This window comes from Carcharhinus amblyrhynchos, chromosome 24 (genome assembly GCF_965287045.1).
Source record: "Carcharhinus amblyrhynchos chromosome 24, sCarAmb.v2.hapA, whole genome shotgun sequence".
Classification (NCBI taxonomy): domain Eukaryota; kingdom Metazoa; phylum Chordata; class Chondrichthyes; order Carcharhiniformes; family Carcharhinidae; genus Carcharhinus; species Carcharhinus amblyrhynchos.
Window position 1 is genome coordinate 24,795,677 of NC_137347.1, and position 17,518 is coordinate 24,813,194.

Below are 17,518 nucleotides of genomic sequence, written 5' to 3' on the forward strand. Positions count from 1 at the left end.
TGGAGCACCCGGAGGAAACCCAAGGAGAACGTACAAACTCCAGTCACCCAAGGCCAGAATTGAACTAAGGGCCCTGGTGCTGTGAGGCAGCAGCGCTAACCACTGTGCCACCATGCCGGTATTCCAGGAAGAGCAGATAGCTGGTTCCTAATATCCTGGTCAACATTTGTTCTCAACAAAAATCAACAAAACTCAGACTAATTGGCCATTTATTATAGTTGGTAAGATCTTTCAGTATTCAAAGTGCCTACAACATTTGCCCAATACATCAAGTCATTGCATTTTATAGTGAGTCACAGAACAAGAGACGTTTCTGAAAACTCCATTCTTTCCCCCCACCAAGTGACAGAATTCTGTCAGTACTGTTAAGTCCCTTCAGTTTTATTTACATCTGCAACATTGTACTCCAGTAGTTTTGTACATTAGACTCGTCACAATGTGCATGAGCAAGTGAGGCTGGTACTTTGGATGCCATTTTAATTTGCCATTAGTCAAACTAAAATGGTTGGTTTTGTTTGACTCTGCATTGCAAAACAGTTGTTCCAGGAGAACATAGCCCAGTCCGTCACCCAAACAGCCTCCTATCCATTGACTCCATCTACACTTCCCGCTGCCTTGGGAAAGCAACCATCATAATCAAAAAACTCACACCACCCGGATATACTCTCTTCCACCTTCTTCCATCAGGAAAAAGTTACAAAAGACTGAGATCACGTATCATTGTACTCAAGATCAGCTTCTTCCCTGCTGCCATCAGACTTTTGAATGGTCCTGTCACATATTAAGCTGATCTTTCTCTTCACTATATTCTGCACCCTCTCCTTTCCTTCTCCCCTATGTACACTATAAACAGTTTGTTTTGTCTGTATGGTGCACAAGAAACAATACCTTTCACTGTATCCCAATATCTGTGATAAAAATAAATAAATCAATCAAGAAATAAATTTAATATTCCAAATATAAAAAAAAGCATACATCATGTATTTTTCTAAGCAACATGTCATTTAGGAAAAGCTTTATGCTGAGGAATGAGAGTCTGTTGCTTAGATTCATCTTCAGATGACCCAAATCCAAATTTGAACCCATCAGGAAATTCTAAATGTGCCCAACTACTGATAGTTACTTTCTTTGTTCTCTGGATGTGGGGAATATTTCCCACTCAATGTTGCCCTGACAGGGAAAGGATTATTAATGAAGCCAATTGTAGATGGTAGGCTGAGATTGTTAGGAATGGGTTAACTGCAAACTTCCACTTGCGACCTAATTTGTGTGTTAATTGTTTAATAGTACTCACCAGGATATATAAAGGGATTACAGGTAGCACTGGGTGTTTGTTGTGAGTGTGTGTGGAGTTGTAAAAGAGAATGAAGTGGGTGTGAAGAAGTTGGACTTGCATGATTCTTTTTAATTACTGGACTCTAACTGAGAGGTTTAACAGAGGTTGCTTCCTGCAGTAATGTTCTGGTGCTGTGATGAACAACTGCATTTTTTGAGTAAAGTATGACTGGAAGCACTAGGGACTTTTCTCTTTGCTCTTCCTTGACTTTAGCTTTTTAAGGATCCTTGGTTCTATACTAGTCAATGCTGCCTTAATTGCAAGCAGCTATTTATTCCTGTCTTCTGGAACTTCTATGTCCCAGTCAAGGTTATTATGTGATCCCTCACCAAGTACCTATGGTAGAATCTGAACTAAGCATTACTAAACACCTTTATAGATGAAAAGGTGCCATTCGTCACAAAACTGACGACTTTTACCATTATTTTGCAAATGACTGGATGGTCACTATTCTGATGCTACCTGGGCAACACTATTCTGTTTCCTGCAGCTAAGACATACTCAAGCAATCTTCCAGGCAGACATCAGTGTCAGGTGAATAGTTTGGTTAGGAGATCAACTAACTCTGGAGTACAGCTGGGGTGTTTCAGGGTCTGTAATGTTTGCTGTATCTCATTGAACTCAGCTGCTCCATAATGTCATGTGGCCTGAACTAAACTGGCCGATATCCATGTGGCTGGCGTCCTTGGGAGGAAATAAAGTAAGGTCCTACACATGGTATATTTGTGAGAAGGTGCTGCAAATACTTGCCTTGTCTCTTGCACTGGTGCTGGGCTCTACAATGGTTGTGAATGGTGTTAGAAACATAGAAGCATAGAAAACATGTGCAGGAGTCGGCCACTCAGCCCTTTGAGCCTGCACCATCATTTGATATCATTACGGCTGATCATGCACTTTCAGTATTCCGCTCCCGCTTTCTCTCCGCACCCCTTGGTCCCTTTAGCCAGAAGGGCCACATCCAGTCCCTCTTGAACATATTTAATGAACTGGCCCCAACAGCTTTCTGTGGTAGAGAATTCCACAGGTTCACAACTCTGAGTGAAGAAGTTCTTCCTCATCTCAGTCCTGAATGGCTCACTCCTTATTCTTAGACTGTGAGCCCTAGTTCTGGACTTCCCCAACATCAGGAACATTCTTCCCAAATCTAGCCTGTCCAGTCCCTTCAGGATTTTATATGTTTCTATGAAGTCCCCTCCCATTCTTCTAAATTTCTTTGACTACAAGCCCAGTCGATCCAATCTCTCTTTCATATGTCAGTCCTGCCATTCTGGGAATCAGTCTGCTGAACCTTCGATTGGCTCTCAATAGCAAGAATGTCCTTCCTCAGACTAGGAGACCAAAACTGCACACAATACTCAAGATATGACCTCACCAAAGCCCTGTATAACTGCAACAAGACATCCTTACACCTATACTCAAATCCTCTTACTATGAAGGCCAGCATGCCTTTAGCTTTCCTCATTGTCTGCTGTAACCACATGCCAACTTTTAATGACTGTTTCATCATGACACCCAGGTCATGTTGCATTTCTCCTTTTGCTAAACTGCCACCACTCAAATAATAATCTTCCTTCCTGTTGTTGCCACCAAAGTGGATAACCTCACATTTATCCACAGTATTTTATAAATTTGCCCACTCAATCAGCCCGTCCAAGTCAGCGCTCCTCACAGCATAGACTGCTACCCAGCTTAGTGTCGTGGGCAAATTTGGGGATATTGCATTCAATTCCTTCGTCCAAATCATCAAGGTACAATTCTGTTTGAATACCTTCCATTTGACCAGATGTGATAGACCTACAAAGCTTTGCTCTGATCCATTGATTGTGGAACTGCTGAGCTCTATCTATAGCCTGTTATTTTAAGTGTCTTGCATGCAGCCAGCCCTGTGCAGTATCTTCCTGTGAAATATATCTCATTCTAAGGGTGCCCCGTGCTGCTCTTTGCATACCCCTTTACATTTCACATTGAACCAGAGATGTGTTTCTGCCTTGATGATGGCTGAAAGATATGATTTTGTGAGTATGACTACATCAGGCTGTTCTTTGAGTAATCTATGGAACAGTTCTCCCAGTTTGGATCCCAGATGTTGTTGAAGAGGGCAACGCACAGTCAGCTGGGCTGAGTTTTCCCTTTGCTCTTCACTGACTTTAATTTTTAAGGATCTTTGGTGCTATATTAGTCAAATGCTGCCTTCTTCTTAATCTTAGTCTGATTTTATGGCAGAGTCATCACTGATAAGTCTGTCCAATTTTCTTTATATCATTTCATTCTGCAGTGATTACCCACAACCTGCTTTGTCATTACAGAGGGCATTGAAAGTCAATCACTAAGAGTGGAACTAGAAGAACATGTAGGCCAGACGGGATCAGGACTTCTTTCCCACAAGGACGTTAGTGAACCAATTAGGCTTTTACAGCAGAGTAGGAGCTTTCAAGTTTATTCTTCCAAACTTTGATAAAGAATGTGAAATATATTTTTAAAAGAAACGTCATTTTTATTAACAAACCCATTATGATTGGAAGAATCACTGGTGCAATGACCCTTATGACCTGTAGATGGAGTGATTGTGCTCCTTGAAATAAAGTTGCGTTCCCAATGTGGTTCAGTTCTTAAATACACTGAAATGTGTTGAACACGGAAGGTGCTATAGTTCTTATCTCTCAATCTGTAAAGGTGAACATCACTGACAGTTCCAAAAAAAAATTCATTTTAGTTTTACAATGTTGTGATGAATATTCAAATAACACTTTCATTACTTCTGTACTTCTAACTGTAATGTGTTGTTTTAGTTTCTGTAGAATCAAATTACGGAAACTTCATTCCAGAATGTTTTTAATTTGTTAAACCTATATATTGTTTTAGGTTAATGCCACCCAAAATTCACCATTATTCCGTCTGAGATCACTGTCACAGTTTAAGCATGAGTGATATCTATCCAAATTCACAAATGTGTTTCTCACCTCCCTATGGTCACTTAATCTGCTCTGCCAAACTCCACAGCAATTGTAGTCAGCTTGCCTCCACTCTTGATTGTCCCCAAGTCAACAAGGCAACCTTTTTTTTATTGGTACCTTTCAATTCTTTAAACAAATTCAAAGGACAAACCAGATTTGAGGACAAACCAGATTCAAACAGACAAAGCAAGACATTACATTCCATTTTGATCAAACAAGATCCAAACTGATAGGGTGAGGCATTGCTCCCATTCCGGGGCTTGATCTGACACTTTGTCTTAGCTAAAAGGCCTGAGATGACTTTGAAAAATTGGATCAGGTAAAACTTTGATTTAAAAGCAAATTACTGCGGATGCTGGAATCTGAAACCAAAAGAGAAAATGCTGGAAAATCTCAGCAGGTCTGGCAGCATCTGCAAGAAAAGAGCTCAAAGGCTTTGACAAAAAGTCATCTGGATTCAAAATGTCAGCTCTTTTCTCTCCTTGCAGATGCTGCCAGACCTACTGAGATTTTCCAGCATTTTCTCTTTTGGTTAAAGCCTTGGTTTAACCTCATTGGCTACCCTGATCCTTTACTCTACCCTAGCCTGGGCAAACCACCATCACAGGCATCAGCACATCCTCAGTGCAATGGGCTTTATTCTTGTCATGGGCCTAACCCAATTATCAGAGTGCTAACGTCAATGATAAACTCTCCCTCACCTGGATGGATGTTGCAATCCTAACATCCTCTTCAAAGATGTCGCCACTGTCTGTGTGGACACCACGAGCATTCACAAGACTGTAGTTATTCTCCTTAATCTGGACCAGCAAAATATATAACTAAATTAATGTGACTCCTTTACTTGCCTATCAACTCTCTCTGCGTCCTACATGAACTGTATGCAGCCTTTGACTTGCTTAACCATCCTCCCCCAAAGTCTCGTCGCCATTGCTAACTGGATGGCATTGCATTCGCCTGATTCTATTATCCTTCCAGTCACAGCCAAACTAATCCTCTGCAATGGCGTCTTTTCCTGCTTCCTCGCCTTTACCTCTGGTGTCCTCCAAGGATGCATCCTTGGCTCCCTCCTATTTCTCATCCATATGCTGCCTCTCAATGACATTATTTAAAAATACAGCAACAGTTTCCACATATACACTAACAACACTCAGTTCTAATTCCCCCCACCCCACTACCCCTGCTCCCACTACCTACCGCTCTCTCTAAATTGTCAAACTGCTTGCCCAGCATCCGGTATTGAACCTCCATCCAACTACTGGGGAGACAAAAGCCATTTGCCCTTAATAAAAATTCCATCCCTCTCCCTGGTAACTGTTTGTGGCTGAACAAGACTCTTCGCAACCTGGTGCTCACATCTGACCCCGAGTTGAGCTTCCAAAATTACATCTCCCCGCCATCACTAAAACCACCAACTTCCACCTCAGTAACATTACCTAACCTCAGCCCACCTCAACTGACCTGTCACTGCTTGAAATTCCACACTATTGCGGCCTCTAGACTTGACCCTTCCAATGCACTCCTGGTTGGTCATTGGGTGCCATGTCTTCTGCTGCCTAGGCCCTAAGCTCAGGAATTCTCTGCCTCAGCTTTTCCACAGCGTTTTTCCCAATTAAAACATTCCCTAAAATCTGTCCCTTTGACCAAACTTTTGGTCATTGACTCCAGTATCTTCTCGTGAGATACAACATCAAACTTCGTTCTTGTTCTGACTACAAGATGACCATGTTCACCATCTGTGCTGTTAGGTAGGGTTGCAGCATGTATGTAAGCGATTGCTAAGGTCCGATTTGTGCCTGGAACATTCTGCTACAAATCAGACAGTCTACAACAGACAGTTGAGCTCTGGATGAGTTGCTGGCTTGGGATTCCGACTCCTTGTACTTTCTCTCTGCCTTTGTTACGTGCTTGCTTTCAAAGGAGGCTGCACTATTTTTTTATTTGGTTAAGCCATGAGCAGTGATCCTGGATGAACTTCTCCAAGAATCCGGAGTCAGTATTAAAGCTCCTAATATGAAGCTTTCAGAATGTCTTTCGCCTTCCTTTGATTGTCATGAGAGCACGCCCTGATGCAAACTCTCCATAAAAGATTTGCTTTGGTAAGCTAGTGTCAGGCATTCTGGCTATAGGACCAGCCCAACTCCGTTGTGACTGTCTAGACATGGTGTGGACACTTGGCATGAACCCCTCAATGGATGGTATTTTGTGCTGACATCTGATCTTCAGAAGTTTCTGAAGGTAGCTCAGGTGAAGGTGGTTGAGCTCGTTGGAATGAGGCTGGTACACAGTCCAAATCTCTCATCCGTAAAACAATTGGGTGGGCATATTGCTTTGTTGATGTCCAGTTTGGTATGCAGACTGATGCTCAAAGTCTGATGACCCATTCCCAGACTATCTGCTGAAGGCTCCATTTACAATTGTTGCATGTCATCAGCATAGACAGTTCTTGTGAAGAACCTTTGGAGATTTTATTTTCTCAAAAGGTGCTATATAAATGCAAGTTGTTGTTGCCTCGAAAGGCAAGGAGCTACATTTGAAGAATTCTAAGATGCTAATTTAGTTTTGGCAGTGACAAATCTGCTCATCATGTAGCTTGGCAACTGATGTAAATTACCTAGAATATCATTAGGTGGGAGAAGACTTGATTTTTAAGTGCCTGACATCAATCAGAGTTAGTTAAGACATTCATTCTCCTGCGCACAGATTTCATATCATTACCACAGAAATGACAGCTGTCTCTCACCTGTGATTAATCCTGTTAGGATGCTCATCGCCATGGTGATAAACATAGCTGTTTGCCAGCAGTCAGCATGCTTCCTGAAAACAAAAAAAAATCCACAAAGCTTAAAATCGTGCCAAGAAGGAAGGAAACTACAGGTGTACTTCTTACAAGTCTGCAGTGACAGCAGGGAATTAAACCCGCCAGCCGCAGATACAGACCATTCGGGCGCACAATATTAAAACCAGTGCAGAGAAAATGGGGAGTGGCGCACGTCTCTCCCTTCCCAATTTGTGCTATTGGGTGGACTTGTAAAATTACATTGCAAAGTCGCAGGAAAATCCTGACTGCAAAACAGTGGCTGCTTCTTGATAAAATACAGAATCTTGTATGCTTCGTGAAATGATGCGAGTTCGGGAGAATAGGATAATTCTTCACCTTTGGTGTATTAGTTAGCATCCCTAGAGTCCCACAACACCAATCCCTGCCACAATTTCTGCAGGATGGAACTGACTCGTGTGATCTTACAGTATCAGAGAGGACATTTGGCCCATCGTGACAATGCTGGCTTGGCAAAAATAGTTTTCCAATTCAGGCAACTTAGCAAAGATATGTAGATACTGTGGCACACTGTGAATTGGGCTAAATATGCTTATGTGCTATGAATAGTGTAAGAGCAGATACTTACAGATTTAACAACTCTTGAACTTTAGATTTATGGTCCCCAATGAGAAGGGGATGATATAGCAATTAGCAGCTGACCAAGTGCTAATGCAGACACTACATTGATCACCAGCAGAACTGGAATGACCTTGCCAACTGATCAATTTATGGTCAACCAGCTTTCCGTACCCATCCAGCCTTCTTTTAGTCAACTGCCCACTCTGTGATGGTTATAACCAATGTTTGTGTGGTGTTCACAGCGAGGATTACTGCCTTCCAAGACTATTGCAGCTAAATTTAGAAATGGGATCCTCCATTTATTACACCCCCCCCCACTCCCACTTCAGCCCATGGTACTAATGGAGATTCTCCCCACAGCCACTACACTCCCTCTTTTTAGAGAAAACCTGTTAGGTGCTGCATTGGCGTATGCCTGATTGGCAATGGCTGAGTCATGGTAATGACCTCAGCAAGGCCCATGAGAATGGCCTCTTGGAGTATGAGCTCGCTGATTGAAGTAATGATTGCCTGCCCAATCAGAGAGTCTCTCACCCGTGTATATAGTGAGGCCTACTGACACTCCTGATTCTGATTTTGTATCTGAAATACTCATGGAATGGAATCGAGTTTGTAAATAAGTGGAATCTGGTAATGGCCTCTATGAATGGCCACCATTCACCGGCCTCTGAGGAGTCACTTCAACCATTAACTTGTGACTGAATAACTAGATCAAAGACAAAACAATAAAAAAGGCAAACATTAGTAGCATTGTTTTGGGAATGGAAGAAATACCGGCACCCACCAATAGGATTGGGAGAATCACCGGCACTGACTCAAATACAATGGGTGGAATTTTCCCATCCTGTCTTCCCACAGGAATCACAGTGGGCAGAGGGCAGACCATGCAAAGGTCCACTGACCTCGGGCACAATTTTCCAGCTTTGGGGCAATCGTGGCCAGAAAATCCCTCCCTACGTCTTACTAGATCAACGTGGGGGAGAAATCCTATGGTGACACTGGGTACTGATGCTTGGGGATGTATACATTGTGAAGCTCCTTGCACTCTGCCACAACAATGTATCATAACCTAAAGCTCGGGGGAGGAACCTCATGTTATTCTTCTTGATTTTTCACAGATGCAAAGCTGAATTTCAGGGCCATGAAAGAAATCAACTCACACCTTTCATCCACACGTGTGTGTACGGATTAGCAATGGTGGATATGCTGCAGCTGAGGCTGTTGCCTGGCACATCGCCAAAGGCGTCTGTGTATCTGGAGGGAGTAGGTGTTTGCCCACCGGCTTAGCACCTTCTTAACTCATCGAGCACCTCGTACAAAGTGAGGCAATTTAACGTTGTCCTCTTGCCTTCCTGTAAAGCTACAAGTTTCAGGCTCACACGGGAATTGGGGTCACTTACGGATAAGAGGGAGACTAATGAAAAAAAGTGAAATAGCTCATTAGAAGTACCCCTAAACGCTGTCATGGCGATTGACATCCTGACTCAGAAAGCAACTTTGCCACAATCTGCTTAAAGTGAGATTCTGACGCACTCTGATGCAGATGCTAACAATCAGAAACATTCAATTTTTCAACACAATGTTACAGAAAAAGGAAGGAATTGGGAAAAGAAATAGAAGCTTTTCTCAACGTAAGGGCAAACAAGACTAAAAATAAGTTTGGAAAGAATATAAAATAAAGGAGTTGTAGTTTTACAATGCGAAAAGAGACCCTTTGATTCACTGGGTGGGATTTTACGACCTCGCTCGGGTGGGACCGGGAATTCCCGCCTGAGCTCAATGGAAATTTCCCTTGTTGGACCCCGGACCGTGCTAATTCCATAGTGGGAAAGGTGGTAGAGTTCTGGCCACTGTCAGCACCCGTCATTTTCTACACTCGGTCCATAGTCTTGTATGCTATGGTGTTTCAAGTGCTCATCTAAATGCTTCTTAAATATTGTAAGGGTTCTTACCAACCTTTCAGGCAGTGAGTTCCAGATTTCCGCTGTGCTCTGGGTGAAAATGTTTTCTATATCTCCTGCCTCTTACCTTAAGTCAATGCCCCCCTCCATTATTGACCCCTCTACCAAGTGGAAAGGTTTCTTTCTATCTCTGCCCCTCTTAATTTTGTACACCTCAATCAGGTTCCCCTTCAGCCTTCTCTGTTCTAAGGCCTAACCAGCCTCTCTTTCATAGCTGAGACACTCTGGCACAGGCAACATCCCAGTGAATCTCCTCTGCACCCTTTCTAGAGAACAGAAGTTGTTGAAAATGAAAGTGAACTTCCACTTATAAAACCACGCAGATGATACGAATGTAAAAATTGCGCCGCGAATTTGGAGCTCAAAAATACTTACTGCATTTATATGACGAAGTAAAAAGCCTCACAACACCAGGTTATAGTCCTACAGGTTTATTTGGAATCACAAGCTTTCGGAGCACTGCTCCTTCATCAGGTGACTCATCAGACGTGCGAGGCAACAGCTTCAGCTGCAGCATATCCACCACTGCTAATCCGTACACACACGTGTGGATGAAAGGTACGAGTTGATTTCTTTCATGGCCCTGAAATTCAGCTTTGCTGCTTACCCCAATCCAACACTGGCATCTCCACACCATTTATACGACTAACCCTTGCTGTAAGTGTTGGACAGAATCATTTTGTGTGAACATGTTACATGTTTGGAGGCTTATATCGCACAGCAAAAGGCCTTTGGCATTTAACTTAGTGCAGAGTTTGAGAAGATACCTGTCCTCAGGTGACACTGAAAGTAGGACGATGTACACTATGCCTCCTATGACTCCGGGTAACCCGTGGGTATACAAAACACCACAAGTGTCGTGCAGGCCTAAATATGTTTCCAATCTGCCCTAGAAAAGACATTAAATTGTTAGATATTGTCTACACATATAAGCAAACAAGTGAGGGATATTTAGAGCACTCTGAAAAAGACAGCCACAAATAAAAACTGACAAATGCATTAACGGATCTTTGACTGCAGAAGCATTAAAATATATATATATAGATCTTTTTGAATGTTTTCTCCCCTTATATCCTGAACATGTTGATTCTTGCTGGTACAGTTTCACATATGCCTGCAACCCTCTGCGATATGAACCAACTGTCCAGTCTTCATTTGCAAGCCAGTGAGTATCAGCGGGTAGCTCAACCTTAGGCGAACAACAAAGAGCAGAACATATGTCCACTCTACAGACTTGTGCGCTCACCAAAGCAAGTCACTGGACATCGGTCAGCAAGTTGAAACTTTGGCTGCAGTTTTCGTAGTGGCTCAGTGACGATAAGCCAACTATCAGCACAAACCAGAGATCAAACCGGAGAACCAGGGACCTTGCAGTCTGCATGGATGAATGCATTCTGACATTGGCATATGCTCACGGCAGTTGGCTTGCTTAGCTAGAGAACTCCTTGAGCAGACTTTCAACAAACTGCCCTGATAACCATCTGTGTGTAAACAAGCAATTGTTATGAAACCCAGAAAATTGTTTGTATCAGTCTAAGAGATTCTTTCCTGAACTAACGTGGGGCAGCAAATGAATGGGAGGTCAGCCATGTTGACGCAGTAGGAACAGGAGTAGGAGGCCATTTAGTCTCTTCAGCCTGTTCCATCACCAGTGAGATCACGGCTAGTCTGCGACTTAATTCCATATACCTGCCATCGCTCCATATCCTTTATTACTTTGGGCCAACAATAATCTATCAATTTCAGTTTTAAAATTAATGATTGATCTGGATCTGGATTTATCTGGAGTTCAGACAAATAAGGGCGGATCTCGTAGAGACTTATAAATTTCTAACGGGACTAGATAGGGTAGAGGCAGGGAGGATGCTCCCAATGGTGGGGGATCCAGAGCAAGGGGCACAGTCTGAGGATTCAGGGTAGACAATTTAGGACAGAGATGAGGAGACATTTCTTCTCCCAAAGAGTGGTGAGCCTGTGGAATTCATTACCACAGGAAGTATAGGATCAAAGATTATGGCGAAAAAGCAGGAATAAGCTATTGAGTTGGATGATCAGCCATGATCGTAACAGATGGCAGAGCAGGCTCAAAAGGCCAAATGGTCCCCTGTTGCTCCTATTTTCTATGTTTCTAAGATCTAACATCAGTTGTCACATGGAAAGTTCCACATCCTTTGCTTGGAGAAATGTTTCCTAATTTCTCCTCAGAAAACTCTGGATATAATTTTTTAAACATAAACCTCATGGCATTGGACCCACCGAAACAGCAGAAATAGTTTTTCCCAATCTACGCCATTTGTTTTCTTAATATTTTTTGAAAGCTTTGATCAACTCACCCTTAACTTTCTAAATTCTGAGGAATACAACTCTCATTTGTTTAATTCCTCTTCATAGCCTGACAGTGGGGAGTACAGATGTTAATTAGCAAATCTATGCTCTATTCCCTCTAAGGCCAATATATCCTTGATAAGATATGGTGACCAGAACTTTTCACATTTCCAATGTTGTTAGACTCAAGATTCACTCGGACAGTTGACAGATCAGAGGGGGAAAATAGAAAAGTAACCAACCCTACATCCATCAGAAGCCCCCTGAAGACTTGGGCACACCCTCCCTTCAGGGCCCAGAGACCTCCAGAACTTTGTTTCACCCTCCTCCCCAATCCTAGGCCTCTTTCCCAAGACCCCAAATACCCCACCACCCTCTCTCCTGAATGTCACAGGCGTCCTCCACCCTCCCCTCCCCAGGACACCAACTTTTACTTTGGCTCCCTGTGCAAAGTTAGTTCCATGTGTGTTGTTGCAGTGCCCCTTCCGGCCACTGCAGCGCTGTGTCTGGAGTGGTTGGAGAGCTGCCAGCCAATCTCATTAGCCGGAGGCTCTCCAAGATTGGAATTTCGCCCAAGTGTGAACTGAGATCCTGCCTTCTACCAATCAATGCACCTTTGAGCATGAGATGGCAGTGGGCCTGTCAGAGTGAGCAAGGATGGGATTGTCCCCTGCCATCCTAACAATACAGGCCCTGCAAAAATGATTGGATTCACAGACTGGATTTTACACAATCTTGTTGCTGTAGATCATTGACTTCTGCAAACGACACGTCTTACTGCAAATCTGCAACTGCTCCAGCAGCATGTTCACCTTTTTCCCTTGGTGTTTATATTTCAAACCATTCCAGTTATATTTCCCTCTCGTCAAAGAAAATGAACGGTAAATGGAAAAAGATATAATAAATGTGTTAGTTTTAGTGTTTTTTTCAGTGTTACCTTCAAGTATTTCGCCCCAAGGGTAGAGATAACGCCAGCAATTAAGCCGATTATCATTGCAACATAAGCATATCTTATCAGAGGAGCAGAAAGCCCAACAGCAACTCCTCCTGCCAGCGTAGCACTGCGGATGTGTGACTGTAGGGACACAATTGAAATATTAGTGTAAAACACCAATTATTGAACCATTATTTTATATTCACAGGTCAAATTGTTGTCCAGTCCCTGGGTTTATTTTTCAAGTTTTCATCTGTGAAACACTGTGAAATGTTGGTCGCAGTATAAAATTGCCCCTCTTTATAAACCTGATCCACCATCCAGAGCTGGCTTTGAAATCTGCACTGCCTAATTTTCTTTCGTTTTTCAAAGTGAAGTTTCGGATATGTTCACATGAAGCTTAAGTTTAAAGTTTATTTATTAGTGGGACAATCAGGCTGACCGTAATACTGCAACGAAGTTACTGTGAACATCTCCTCGTTGCCACACTCTGGCACCTGTTTGGATACACTGAGGGTGAACTTAGCACGGCCAATGCACCTAACCAGCCCATCTTTCGGACTGTGGAGGGAAACCGGAGCACCCGGAGGAAACCCACACAGACACTGGGAGAAATTGCAGACTCTACACAGACAGTGACCTAAGCTGGGAATCGAACCTTGGTCCCTGGCACTGTGAGGCAGCAGTGCTAATCACTGTGTCACAGTGACACCCTAGTGACCTTTCAGGTGATTTTCATTGACATGTTTGCAACTTAATTTTCCAACTGTAGCCACATGCTTGGTTTTCCTCAGTCTGCATGTTTATTCCTAAGCATCTGCTACACTGTGCTTCCCCCAGTCACTGATGTTCTTCTCTATTATCTTCAATTCACTAGCTACTGCCACACAGTTATTTGTCTGCTCTGCAATCTCAATGACTTTCAAGTTTGAACTGGGCTGTGTTCCTTCTTGATACCATGTTGCCACATTAGGGGGCAAGACTGGTGGGAACACAGCACACGCCAGTGAGGTGGTAAGCATTGACAGTGCATATTGACATGCACAGACACATGGACCTTCAATGGTATGCTGTTAGTCAATGATTTTATCAATCAGTGGGATTCCAGCAAAGTATGTTTGATTTCAGTGGCAAGAAGGTGATAAATACTAAGAATTTGGATTTTATGGCCAAAAATCAAGGGTTGACTTATCCACGAGGTCAACCATTACTCAAATATATATTTCACTCCTCGCCCCTCTCTTGGGTAAAGGTTGTCAGCTATCCCGAATAAGTTCTTTATATTTGAAGATAAAGGCAAAATACCGTGGATGCTGGAATCTGAAACAAAGACAGAAAAACGCTGGAAAATCTCAGCAGGTCTGACAGCATCTGTGGAGAGAGAATAGAGCTAATGTTTCAAGTTTAGATGACCCTTCATCAGGAGCACTAACTAAAGTCTCTAGATTCAAACTGTTGACTCTATCACAGATGCTGTCAGACCTGCTGAGATTTTCCAGCATTTTTCTGTTTTTGTTTTACATTTGAAGACTCATGTCATTATCAGGATTGAAGAATAATTGAAAACTTGGAGATAGTTCTGCCCCAATTATAGCAGCTCTGCCTCTGGAACATTCCATTTCCACTCCCAAAACTGGAGTGGACACTTTCAGTTCTGAACTTTAATTTTTCTTCCTCTATTTTGTTTCATTGACAGAAGGCGTTGACTCCTTGCTGGAGTACAGTTCTAAGGCACCAGCTGCTCTCTGATACCTCAACCAAATTTATGCATGAGTTTCAACACATGAGCGTGAGCAAGCTGTTTAAACACAGGAGTCATTTCGCCCATCCTGGATCTTGCCCTTGTACAACATCCTGACTTCCAGTGGTGATGCCAGGTAGCAGTCACCAGCACGTACTTCAATCGATTGCCTCAATCCTGAGGCAGAGGCACCGGAACCAAGTATAGGACCATTAATACAGGCAGCACGGTGGCACAGTGGTTAGCACTGCTACCTCACAGCTCTAGGGGCCCAGGTTCAATTCAGGCCTCGGTCGCTGTCTGTATGGAATTTGCACTTTCTCCCTGTGTCTGATGGGTTTCTCCTGAGTGCTCCTCCCACAGTTTTTTTTCCCAGGCTGAAATGGTTGCCACAAGAGGACAGAGGTTTATGGTGCTGGAGAGTAGGTACAGAGGAGATATCGGGGTAAGTTTTTCACTCAGAGCGTGGTGGGTGCGTGGAATGGGCTGCCAGCAATGGTGGTGGAGGTGGATTCGATAGGGTCTTTTAAGAGACTTTTAGATAAGTGCATGGAACTTAGTAAGATAGAGGGTTACAGATAAGCCTAGTAATCTCCAAGGTAGGAACATGTTTGGCACAACTTTGTGGGCCGAAGGGCCTGTATTGTGCTGTAGTTTTTCTATGTTTCTATGTAGTCCAAAGATGTGTAGGTTAGGTTGATTAGCCATGCTAAATTGATCCTGGTGTCAGAGCAAATGTGTGGGCTTATGGGAATTGGACACAGCTGGGATTGTGGTCGGTACAGACTCGATGGACTGAATGACCTTCTTCAGCACTGTAAGGATTCTATAATAACTCATAGAGTGAAAATCAAAGGTCTGACCATACATAACCTGTGTGGCTCAACCAATCATTATTTCAACCTGCAACCCCATTTCAGAAATCTATTTCATTTCAGAATGTGGAGGAGGTTAAAAAAATCTTTCCGAAGCAAAATTTTAGCACATGGGAGAGTGTGATTCATTGAGAATTTGCCACCTGACCCCAACTCAGTTCAGAAGCAACTGAAACTGATGCAAAATAAAATAGAATAATATCATCATAGAATCCCCATGATGCAGAAGAGGCCATTTAACCCATCGAGTCCGCAGCGACTCTCTGACAGAGTAACTTACTTACCAGGGCCCCCGCTCTATCTCCATAACCCCACACATTTCCCATGGCTAATCCATCTGATCTACACGTCTTGGGGCACCAAGGGGCAGTTTTGCATGGCCAATCTGCCCAACATCTTTCAGACAGTGGGAGGAAACCGGAACATCCGGAAGAAATCCACGCAAACATGGGGAAGAATGTGCAGACTCCATACAGACAATCACCCAAGGCTGGAATTGAACCTAATCCCTGGAGTTGTGAGGCAGCAGTGCTAACCACTGTGTCACTGTGCCACCCACTGATTTTCTTTTCTTTTGAAAATTTGCCATTCTTTAAATAAGTTTCGAAATGTTATCCAGTTTACCAAAAGAGCAAAGTCCAACAGTGGAGATTTGAAAGGAAGGCAGAATCTGAAGAGATAAGGCAGGCTAATATTTTAGTTGAGATCCTTCCTCGGAACCAGGTGTTGACCAATCTTTACCTTTCAGGTGATTTTCAGTTCATTTTATTCGTGCATTGTTTCAAAGAATTGTGCGATAATCAATTCCCATTGAATTGTGTCAGATAGGATGCCTGTGTGCTGTATACAGATAGGTTGAAAAACAGGAGTGCTGCGGTGACAGAACAGTCTTTTAGATGAAACATTAAACTGAGTTTGTTTCCCAGTGAACAAGAATGTCCTACTTTGGTCAAACTTAAGCACTTAAACTTTTGTGAATAAACAATACAAGTGTGTAGTATCTTGGCACAGTAATAACATACTTGTCTCCAACAAGTACATGGATCATACAGTTCACCTTAGTCACAAGTCTGTTTAACACCGGAATGAATTGCATACTTATCACAAAAGTTTAAAACAGATCTATTATTTAAGCAGTGTTTTAATGGTATATATATTTCACTTTGAGTGAATAATGAGGCATTGTAATCCCACTCAAGATCGTTGTTTACAACCCAGAATAATAACTTGGCAACGGTAGCGCAGTAATTATATGGAGGAAGCAGGGTAGCTGTCACTGCAAGAATTCTGATAAACAAAATTAAGTGAAGTAAGATGAAAAGTCTTCTATTACCATGTCTATTTTTCCTTTAGTATGGGTATGGCTGGAAATCGCAAACACCGCAACAGTGCAAGCAGCCAAGGCATAGTAGGTGTTGATAACAGCTTTCGTCCTATTCACGTCAAGAAGTGCTGCATTAAAACTGGGCCAGAACATCCACAGAAAGAGAGTACCTGCGGACAAGAGGAAGAGTTTTAGTCTAGTGCACTTAACTGCAATGCATCTACACACTCATGTTGTATGGGAAAAGTGCAAAGAATAATGGTAAATACATATTTTAATTCTACCTACTGATAAAGAGCCTTTCACAAAATATAAAAGTGAAATACCGTGATGCTGGAGTCTGAAAAAAAAACAGAAAATGTTAGAAAATCTCAGCAGCTCTGTCAAGAGCTGTGGAGAGAGAATAGAGCCAATGTTTCGAGTCTTGGTGACTCTTCATCCTCCACCTTCACCCCCATTTCCATTTATTTTGTTTAATTTTTTTTCTTTTCATCTCATTCATCCATTTTCCACGTTCCTCAGGCAGTCCCTTAACAATCTGTACCTCTGTCCTGCCGTTCACACTTAATGGACATGTTTAGCACCTTTCTCAGCCTTATCATCATTTACACTTCCTTTGTCCAATTAGATAGTATAAATCTCTTCTGATTTTAATGGGTGGTACGGTA

The 17,518-nt window shown here is 42.7% G+C and overlaps 1 protein-coding gene across 1 annotated transcript in view; it reads right to left on the reverse strand.

Moving 5' to 3' along the window:
- The window catches only part of rhd (Rh blood group, D antigen), a 36,920-nt gene that overhangs the window by 5,786 nt on the left and 13,616 nt on the right, over window positions 1-17,518 (reverse strand). Inside the window, exons 5-8 of the mRNA XM_080211732.1 lie at window positions 16,860-17,020; window positions 12,914-13,051; window positions 10,419-10,540; window positions 7,034-7,107 (exon numbers count right to left, since the gene is read on the reverse strand). Coding sequence (XP_080067858.1) covers window positions 7,034-7,107; window positions 10,419-10,540; window positions 12,914-13,051; window positions 16,860-17,020 — 495 coding nt within the window. The remainder of the gene's footprint in view (window positions 1-7,033; window positions 7,108-10,418; window positions 10,541-12,913; window positions 13,052-16,859; window positions 17,021-17,518) is intronic.